This window comes from Trichechus manatus, unplaced genomic scaffold (genome assembly GCF_000243295.1).
Source record: "Trichechus manatus latirostris isolate Lorelei unplaced genomic scaffold, TriManLat1.0 scaffold00094, whole genome shotgun sequence".
Taxonomy (NCBI): Eukaryota; Metazoa; Chordata; class Mammalia; order Sirenia; family Trichechidae; genus Trichechus; species Trichechus manatus.
Window position 1 is genome coordinate 2,957,180 of NW_004444030.1, and position 11,242 is coordinate 2,968,421.

The window sequence follows — 11,242 nt, forward strand, 5'->3', positions numbered from 1 at the left end:
AGAGTGGTTAAGCATTTGGCTGCTAACCAAAAGGTCAGCAGTTCAAATCCACCAGCCACGCCTTGGAAACCCTATGCGGCAGTTCTACTCTGTCCTATATGGTCACTATGATTCAGAATCAACTCGACAACAACGGGGAAAGTGTTTATGAGTGTCAATTTGTACAGTTTTTTTAGTGGTTGCTCCAGGTATTACAGTCGTCCCACAATATCTGCAGGGAATTGGTTCTAGGACCCCCCATGGATACCAAAATCTGTAGATAACTCAAATCCTTTATACAGAATGGCACTGTATTTGCATATAACCTACACTCTAGATTACTTACAATACCTAATATGATGTAAATACTATGTAAATAGTTTTTATAGTGTATTGTTTAGGGAACAATGATAAGAAAAAAGTCCTTTTTTCCCTCGAATATTTTTGATCCACAGTTGGTTATGGATGTGGAACCCACGGATACACAGGGCTGACTGTATATATTATATATATATACATGCATATATATACACACACACACGTATAATTTTATCACAGTCACTGGAGCTATTTTACCACTTTGAATGAAGTAAAGAAACACTGCCTTTCTTTAACGCCCCTATTTATAACTGTCTTAAATATCTCCTCTACATACATTTATAACCACATCAGATAGTGTTACAATTTTTACTTCAACCATCAAACATAATTCAGAAAATCCCAGAGGAAAGTGAAAATGTGTATTATTTTCTTTCTGTTTATAGTACTTCCTTTAGTCATTCTTTTAGGACAGGTCTGGTGGTGACAAATTCTCATAGATTTTCTTCATCTGAAAATGTCTTGATTTCTCCTTCACTCCTGAAGAACAGTTTCACTGGATATAGAATTCTGAGTTGACAAATGTTGTGCCACTTCCTTCTAGCCTCCATGGCTTCTCATGAGAAATCTGCTGTCATTCAAATTGCATTATTTCCCCTATTAAAAAACAAAAAACCAGTTGTTGGCAAGTTGATTCCAACTCATGGTGACCCCATGTGTTTCAAAGTAGAACTGTACATGGGGTTTTCAATGGCTGTGACCTTTTGGAAGTAGATCACCAAACCTTTCTTCCAAGGCCCCTCTGGGTGGACTCTAGCCGCCAACCTTTCAGTTAGTAGCTAAGCACTTAAACATTTGTGCCACCCATGTATTCCTAATTGTTCACTGAAGCATTGTTATGATGGCTGCTTTAAAATCTTTGTCAGATAATTCTAACATCTCTGTTACCTTGGTGTTGGCACTGACTGACTGTCTTTTAGTTGCTGTTGAGTCAACTCCGACTCATGGAGACTTTACGCATAACAGAACAAAACATTGCTTGTTCCTGTGCCCTGTTCATGATCGTTAGTATCTGAGTCCACCATTGAAACTACTGTGTCAGTCCAGTTCATTGACGGTTTCCTTCATTCATGATGTCCTTTTCTAACAATTGGTGTTTCCTGATGATGGATCCAAAGTAAGCAAGTGGAAGTTTCAACATTGTAACTTCTAAGGAACATTCTGGTTGTATTTCTTCTAAGACTACGGTGTGATGAATCACTTTTGTGTGACCTTTCTTGCCATGGTTCCACCCAAGTGATTGGGCAGAACTGTGCAGATAGGGTAATTGTGTCCCACCATTGGGATTGGTCAGTTCTGCCATCCCGCTGGGCTTGAAATGAGCCATCCCAGAGGTGGGAAGGAGAAGATCCCACCACCACCAAGAAAGAACAGCCAGGAGCCACCACATCCTTTGGACCTGGGATCCCTGTGCTGAGAAGCTCTTAGAACCAGGAGGCAGAGAGAGAGACAGAGACAGAGAGCTGTTAACACTGAAGGCAGGGAGAAGCAGCAGAAAAGACCCAGCAGCAGAGACCTGGCACAGAGATCCAGTAGCAGGAGATGGCATGGTGGGTGTCATGGATTGAACTGTGTCCCCTCAAAATATCTGTCAACTTGGCTGGGTCATGATTCCCAGTATTGTATAACTGTGTACCATTTTCTAACCTGATGTGATTTCCTTATGTGTTGTAAATTCAATCACTATGATCTAATAAGATGAATTAGCAGCAGTTATACTGATGCAGTATACAAGATTGGACAGTGTCTTAGAGAAGTGAGCAGAGACACATGGGAACCTCATACCACCAAGAAAGCAGTGCCTTGAGCAGAGCACATCCTTTGGACCTGGGGTTCCTGTGCGCAGAAGCTCCTAGTCCAGGGGAATATTAATGACAAGGACCTTCCTCCAGAGCTGACAGAGAAAGTGTTCCCCTTGAGCCAATGCCCTGAATTTGGACTTGCAGCCTACTGGACTGTGACAGAATAAATTTCTCTTTGTTAACGCCATCCACTTGTGGTATTTCTGTCAGAGTAGCACTAGATGACTAAGACAGTGGGATTCCCAGCCCATGGAGAGAGAAAGCTGAGTGTCTTTGAGCAGGGGCCAAGGGCCAGGGAGAGACGTGCCTGCGAGCAAGGCTGGGAAGAGGCTGTCTTGACGGAAGAACTGTATCCTGAGTGTTCCTGAACCTGAATTATAAACTGTTACTTCCCTAATAAGCCCCATAATCGTATTGTCTCTAAGTTCTGTGTGGCCACTGCAATAAATTATTGAATGCAGCAGAGAAGTAGAGAGTGCCGTGGGAGGGATGATTGGTGTCAGAAATGGTAAAGATGACAGAGACAGGAGGCATGTCTTACGCTCCACCTCACAGGAATCAGCCTTGGGCTGTTGATCTTGATTCTCCTTCCCCCTTGTGAAGTTAGAGGAGGTCAGACATCGACTCCATGTCATTTTTACAAAGACTGATTTGTTCATTCTTCTGGTAGTCCACTTATTCAATATTCTTCACCAACACAACAGTTTAAATGCATCAATTCTTCTGTCTTCTTTTTTTCATTATTCAACTTTTGCATGCATTACATTCAATTGAGAAGACCATGGCTTGGGTCCAGCACACCTTAGTCATCAAAGTGACATCTTTGCTTTTTAAAACTTTAAGGAGGTCTCTTGCAGCAGATTTGCTCAAAGCAATACATCACTTTATTTCCTGACTGCTGCTTCCATAGATGCTGATTTCTTATCCAAGTAGAATGAAATCATAAACAACTTCAATTTTTTACTTGAAATTTGCTATTGTTCAGTTATGCTCTGCCGAAACTTATCTTTGCATTTTCTATTAAATAAAAGGGCTAAACTTAAATTTAAATACTATTAGACGATGGCAATAAAAAGCACCTCAAAGAAGTGGCTCCTGCATTTGCAAACAATATTTTTTTGCTAAGTCATTTTTTATATATTCATTAAAACAGTTGTCATAGGATAGTCATCAGGGCATAATTAATTTGAGTTGTTGTATATATTTGAAAGTAAACTAAAAACAAAACAAAAAAAATCTGCATTACTTTCAATATGCTGGGATTCAGATATTTCATTAGTTCATTACCCTGCAGTGTTTTATAACTTCAAATATTTTTCTTTTATCACACAAAAAAGAGCTATAATGCCATTGTTTGCATAAAACAATTTGGTTTTTCCTTCCTCAGTAAATTTTCCACAATGCAGCTGGTTTGCAAAATCTATTAAACTGTAATGCAACCTGTACTGGAACATGCCAAAGTTATTTTGGACAGAATTAATAATTTTATCTCTGTCACAACACCTAGAAAAATATCTTACATTCATGTATTCAATATCTGTTGAAATGAATAAATTTCTACTTTATCTACCTCAATATTTTTCATCAAGTAGCTTAATTTGTTAGAGAAAAATAAAAAGTACATACTAGATTTCTGTAATTACTTAAAAGTTTTTTGCTACAAAATAAATGAGTTGTGCACATATAATTTTTTTTTAAAGTTATTCCAGGAAAGTTCTAAAATAATTCTGGAAACTAAATTTATAGTTTCCACTTTAAATTACCTACTGGCACTGACATCTACTACTGCTGTTGTTAGGTGCCGCTGAGTAGGTTCCAACTCACAGTGACCCTATATACAATGAACAAAACACTGCCCACTCCTGTGCCATCCTCACAATTGTTCTTATGCTTGAGCCCATTGTTGCAGCCACTGTGTCAATCCATCTCATTGAGGGTCTTCCTCTTTCTCGATGACTATCTTCTTTACCAAGCATGATGTCCTTCTCCAGGGACTGATCCTTCCTGATAACATGTCCAAAGTACGTGAGATGAAGTCTCGTCATCCTCGCTTCCAAAGAGCACCCTGGCTGTACTTCTTCTAAGACAGATTTGTTTGTTCTTCTGGTAGTCTGTGGTATATTCAATGTTCTTTGCCAACACCATACTTCAAAGGTATCAATCAATTCTTCAGTCTTCCTTACTCAATGTCCAGCTTTCACACATATATGAGGCGACTGAAAACACCAGGGCTTGGGTCAGGTAAACCTTAGTCCTTAAAGTGACAGCTTTGCTTTTTAACACTTGAAAGAGGTATTTTGCAGCAGATTTGCCCAACGCAATGCATCGTTTGACTTCTTGACTACTGCTTCCAAGGCGTTGATTGTGGACCCAAGTAAAATGAAAGCCTTAACAACTTCAATCTTTTCTCTCTTTATTATGATGTTGCTTACCGGCCCAGTTGTGAGGATTTTAGTTTTCTTTATGTTGAGGTGTAATCCATACTGAAGGCTGTAGCCTTTGATCTTCATCAATAAGTGCTTCAAGTTCTCTTCACTTTCAGCAAGCAAGGTTGTGTCATCTGCGTAACACAGGTTGTTAATGAGTCTTCCTGCAATCCTGATGCCCTGTTCTTCTTCATACAGTCCAGCTTCTCAGATTATTTGCTCAGCATACAGACTGAGTAAGTATGGTGAAAGGATACAACCCTGATGTGCACCTTTCCTAATTTTAAACCACATAGTATTCCTTTGCTCTATTCGAATGACTGCCTCTTGGTCTATGTACAGGTTCCTCATGAGCACAATTAAGTGTTCTGGAATTTCCATTCTTCAAAATGTTATCCATAATTTGTCATGATCCACACAGTTGAATGTCTCTGCATAGTCAATAAAACACAGGTAAACATCTTTCTAGTATTCTCTGCTTTCAGCCAAGATCCATCAGACATCAGCAATAATATCCCTGATTCCACATCCTCTTGTGAATCAGCTTGAATTTCTGGCAGTTCCCTGTCGATGTACTGTTACGACTGCTTCTGAAGGATTTTCAGCAAAATTTTACTACTCTTGGGAACCCAAGGTCAAGAACGGGAGAGTGCTGACATGTTGTGGGATTGGCAACCAATTTTATAAAACAATGTGTATTCATTGTTTAATGAGAAACTAATTTGCTCCGTAGACCTTCATCTAAAGCATAATAAAAACATTTTTTACTACTACTAGAAAAAATTTTTCATATTAAAAGCAGTCATCCATATTCCTACACTATATTGACTATCAATACATTAAAATAATCTGCCCTTTAATTTTCACAGCATAAACCTAAAAAGTATAAGGAGGAAGAGACTGAATTTCACGACAAAATTTCCCTTCCTTTGGCATCTTTATCAGTATGTTGCAAAGACTATTTTATAGTCTCTTTTGAAGTGTTACAATTTTCACATTTTCTAACTCGTGGTCCCTGCAACTTCTATTCAGTTGTCATGAATTAGAAAAACAAGGCTTTTTTTTTTCTTTCTTTCTTTTGGTCATTATGAGGTCTTGAAATAATTCAGCAGTAATTTCACTCATGTCGTGCCTTTCAACCTCTTGAAGAATCAGCCATAAAAAACAAATCCCTGAATCCAAAAGTGGGGCAACGTTATGAATGGGAAAAATGGAAATTAGAGCTAGTAACAAAATCACCATAAAATCACAGCAGCAGAGGCCAAGTCTGTCCTAAGGAAATATGGTAACTGCTGAATACAAGCCTCTAACTCTTAAAATTTCCTTTTATTACCTGAAAATTTCTTTCATTTTGGCTGGAATTTATTAGCTTATTGTAGAAAGAATGATAGTCTCATACTACTTAAAAGTGGAGCCCTGGTGGCACAGTGGTAAAGAGCTCGGCTGCTAACCAAAAGGTAGGCAGTTCAAATCCATCACCTGCTCCTGAAGTCTTAGATTGAATTTTTAAGTAAAATAATTATTACTTTATTACACACAGTTTAATAGACAACAGTGTTCCAAACACGGAATACATAAACGAAAATAGAAACATATTGAGTGTCAAAACATTACGATCTACAAGTATATACAGCTATGCCAATCTATACAAGTGTTTTTAAGTTCAGAAAGTAAAATTATGAGATGAAGGATAAAACCTATTGCACCTCATCACAATAGCTTGCAAAAATTGTTCACGATTTGCAGTTGCTGTAATTAACATCATCATGCTGACCTGAATTTCCTCCCAGATGTCTTCATCCAATAAGGTAGCTGCTTTATGGTGCTGCAAAGGGACTATCAGGCAGTGTCCCTCAGTAAGAGACCGAAAGTTGGGTAAACATAAATAAACCTAAAGAAAAAAAATTCCGAAAGTGAAATGTTATTGCTATTTTTCTCAGTTTTAACAGATGAGCCCCTAGTAGGGAAAAACAACTAACATTTAATGAAGTATACTTGCTTATAAACAACATTTTTATTTTATTGTTTTAAAAGACATTATCAGGATGGCTTTCAATAAACTAGAAATTTAGATCACAAGTCTCAAGTTTCACTGTTATACATCAGACAAGGGTTAAGCTTACCCAAAGGCAGAATGAATGACACTATATCCTTCATCTGAGGGAGCTATAGGTTTTCGAAGCCCTTGCAATATCACAATTTTCTTAAGAATAAAAAGACACCTGACCTAGTAATAGTAGTCTAACTAATTCCTATAAATTAGGCCCTCCTTCTCTCATGAGCTAAGGTAAGAGAATTAACCCAACTAAGACAGAGAGAAAATGTTCTCAGGATCATTTACTGCTCTGATTAAGTTCTGTCTACTTACATACACATATTACCTAACAGCAGAGGCTATTTTGCCACTATATGCAAAGTGTCTTTAAACACTTTTTTATAAAAGGTCAACTAGTTTGTACACAGTGAACACAAGGTTTCATGAGAGGCATTAAGAATATTCTGCAGGGAGGTGGGGCTAAGAAGGCAGAGTACTCAAATGTTACCTGTGGTTCCTCTTACAATAAAGACCCCCACTAAAAAAAAGTGAATCAATTATACATAACAATCTAGGAGCCCTGAACATCAAAGGCAAACTTGAGGAATTGGACTGAGTGGCAGGGGAAGGGAGAGATGGTTTGGAAGTGGTGAGGAGTTGTCAGACCTCACCCGGTGGGAACCGGCACCCTGCAGGCCAGATTGGATGTCTGCAGCAAGGCACGCAGTGGCATTTAGGATGCGTTTCCACATTGGGAGAGACAGAGTGGCAGAGTCTATTCAAGACTCCAGAACCAGTGAAAAGCGGCACTCAGTCAGAGAAAGATAAGTACGTGCGTCTAACCCACCGCACAGATCAAAAAACTCCCCCTTTGGGGAGAACCTCTCTCCCATTTAGCTGCCTCCTCCCCTCTCTGCACCGGGTTGCGGGCCAGCTTCAGTGATTGCCATGTACCCTGGGCCAGAAGTAGGACTGCTCACGTGCTCTGAGCCATTCTCATGGCCTTGGAGAGGGAACAAATTAACAAACGGGAATAAATAATCTGCCAGCCCCCCTAAGCCAGGAACTCGGGGCAGGCACAGCTCCTTTGCCTAGGCACAGGCATAAGGGGACCACGGACTCTGAATGCTTTTCATCCCTGCATACACCTGTATGGGCCCATTTAAACAGTGTAGATCCTCATTAGCACAATACAACAGGGTATATACCTGAAGCCTAACTTCAGCTGTATCAGCTATACGATGGAGTGGCAAATCGTGACATCTGACACCGCTCTGCCCATTAAACAGGATCCTCACATACCCACATCAGGACTGGTGGCTCCACCCATGCCACCTGTCCACCTGCGACATGGGTCCAAGAAAAAGTGGTGCCTCCTAGTCCTTACAAGCAACAGCACTGGGTGCCCATAGTCGAGCTGCAAAACCCACCCACCTATGCACTCTAGGGAACAGGGAAACGCTTTCATTCCAGACACTCAGAGGCAGCCGTCAGTACCCTGCACTGCTCAGCGCATGACCCCCTACTGCAGCAAGATACCTGTGCCTACTCCAATCACCCCTGCCCGTCTAGGACTGTAGGTAAGAACCTGCACCACACACTTGGTGACCAACTACATGGACACCTGAGCTGAATCCATACAAGAAAAGTAAACAGACTCCTGGGCTCACACACATAGTAACAGATTTAACTACCTAGTGACAGGACGTTAGAGATTCAAAGCTGCCAACAATCAAACTAACTCACACAAAGAACCTATTTGGTCATCTCAAAACAAAACAAGAAGCTAAGAAACAGTAAGCAAACATAAAATAAATATAATAACTTATTGATGGCTCGGATACAACAGTCAATATCAAATCAAATAAAGAGGAGACCATGATGGCTTCAGCAAGCTCCCAAAAGAAAGAATCAAGAAATCTTCTGGAGGAAGATAACTCCTTGGAATTACTGGAGGTAGAATACAAAAGATTAATATACAGAATCTTCAAGAGATCAGGAAGGAGATCAGGCAAAACGCAAAACTAGCCAAGGAACACACAGACAAAGCGACAGAGGAACTTAAGAAGATTATAGCAGAGCACAATGACAAATTTAACAAGCTGCAAGAATCCATAGAGAGACAGCAAAAAGAAATCCAAAAGATTCACAATAAAATTTCAGAATTAGACAACTCAACAGAAATTCATAGGAGACGAATTAGTGAGATTAAAGATAAACCACTTGAAACCAACTTATTTGAGGAAAAATCATATAAAAGGATTTAAAATGATGAAGAAACTCTAAGAATTATGTCGGACTCTAGCAAGAGAAATATCCTATGAGTGACTGGAGTACTAGAACAGGGGAAAGATAAAAGAAAATACAGAGAGAACTGTTGAAGATTTGTTGGCAGAAAACGTCCCTGATGTCGTGAAAGATGAGATGATATCTATCCAAGATGTTCATCAAACTCCACACAAGGTAGATCCTAAAACAAAGTCACCAAGACATATTATAATCAAACTTGCCAAAACCAAAGATAGAGAATTTTAAGAGCAGCTAGCGATAAATGAAAAGTCATTGACAAAGGAGAGTCAATAAGACTAAGCTCGGACTACTCAGCAAAAACCATGCAGGGAAGAAGGCAATGGAATGACATATATAAAGCCTTGAAGGAAAAGAACTTCCAGCCAAGAATTACATATCCAGCAAAACTGTCTCTAAAATATGTGGGTACGTGATGTGGGCATTTTCAGATAAACAGACATATAGGGAATTTGTAAAAACCAAACCAAAATGACAAGAAATACTAAAGGAAGTCCTCCGATTAGAAAATCAATAACATCAGATAACAAACCAAGACTAGAACACAGGACAGAGCCACCAGGTGTCAGTGCAGATAGGGAAGTCAAAAAGTAAATCAAAGCTAAAATGCTGAAAACAGGGAAACAGAGATGTTAATATGTAAAAGATGGAGATTATTAAAACTAAAAAGAGGGACTAAAAAAATGGAGTCACAGATCTCTCATATGAAGAGGAAGTCAAGGTGATATAAAGAAATAAAAGATCAGTTTAAACTTAGAAAAATAGGGGTAAATATTAAGGTTACCATAAAGGAAACTAACAACCCTACACATCAAAATAAAAACAAGAAAAATATAAAGACTCAGCAGATACAAAATCAACAATAATGAAAAAGATGGAAAGACACTACATAAAGAAAAACGACTCAGCACAAAAAATTAAGTGGAATAAAGAAACTGTAAACAACAAAAAAACACATCGAATGACAGCACTAAAATCATATGTATCGATAATTACGCTGAATGTAAATGGACTAAATGCACCAATAAAGAGACACAGAGTGGCAGAATGGATAAAAAAACACAATTTGTCTATATGCTGCCTATAAGAGACACATCTTAGACTTAAAGACACAAACAAACTAAAGCTCAAAGGATGGAAAAAAATATATCAAGTAAACAACAATCAAAAAAGAGCAGGAGCGGCAATATTAATCTCTGACAAAGCAGACTTTAAAGTAAAATCCATCACAAAGGGTAAGGAAGGACACTATATAAAGATTAAAGGGTCAATACACCAGGAGGACATAACCATAATAAATATTTATGCACCCAATGACAGGGCTCCAAAATACATAAAACAAACTCTGACAGCATTGAAAAGAGAGACAGCTCCACAATAACAGCAGGAAAGTTCAATACACCACTTTTGGTGAAGGACAGAACATCCAGAAAGAAGCTCAATAAGTGCATGGCAGATCTAAATGCCATAATAAACCAACTTGATCTCATATACGTATACAGAACACTCCATTCAACAGCAGCCAAGTATACTTTCTTTTCCAGGGCACATGAAATATTCTACAAAACAGACCACATATTAGGCCATACAGTAAGCCTTAACAAAATACAAAGCACTGAAATATTACAAAGCATCTTTTCTGGCCATAAAGCCATAAAAGTAGAAATCAATAACAGAAAAAGTAAGGAAAAAAAAAATCAAACACATAGAAACTGAAAAACACCTTGCTCAAAAACTACTGGGTTACAGAAGAAATTAAGGATGGAATAAAGAAGTTCGCAGAATCAAATCAGACTGAAAACACATCGTACCAGAACATTTGGGACACAGTAAAAGCAGCGCTCAGAGGTCAATGTATAGCAATAAATGTACACATGCAAAAAGAAGAAAGGGCCAAAATCAAAACATTAACTCTACAACTTGAACAAACAGAGAGCAGCAAAAGAAGCCCTCAGGCACCAAAAGACAGAAAATAACAAAAATCAGAGCAGAATTAAATGAAACAGATAATAGAAAAACAATCGAAAGAGTTAACAGGACCAAAAGCTGGTTCTTTGAAAAGATCAACAAAATTGATAAACCATTGGTCAAACTGACAAAAGAAAAACAGGAGAGGAAGCAAAATAACTTAAATAAGAAATGAGATGGGCGATATCACAACAGACGTAAATGAAACTGAAAGAATCATAACAGAATACTATGAAAAACTGCACTCTAACAAATTTGAAAACCTAGAGGAAATGGACAAATTTCTAGAAACATACTTACTACCTACCTAAACTAACACAAACAGAGGTAGAACAACTAAATAAACC

General features: G+C 38.5%; 1 protein-coding gene across 6 annotated transcripts in view; it reads right to left on the minus strand.

Annotated features, from left to right (window-relative positions):
* Positions 1–11,242, minus strand: part of CWF19L2 (CWF19 like cell cycle control factor 2) — a 163,445-nt gene that overhangs the window by 17,069 nt on the left and 135,134 nt on the right. For 5 of the 6 annotated variants that reach the window (XM_004382469.2, XM_023736940.1, XM_023736941.1 and 2 more), the window contains one exon: positions 6,360–6,476. In XM_004382469.2, the coding sequence (XP_004382526.1) occupies positions 6,360–6,476 (117 nt within the window). Of the gene's footprint in view, positions 1–586; positions 955–6,359; positions 6,477–11,242 lie in introns of those variants that run through there. The other variant, XM_023736944.1, reaches the window with a different exon arrangement.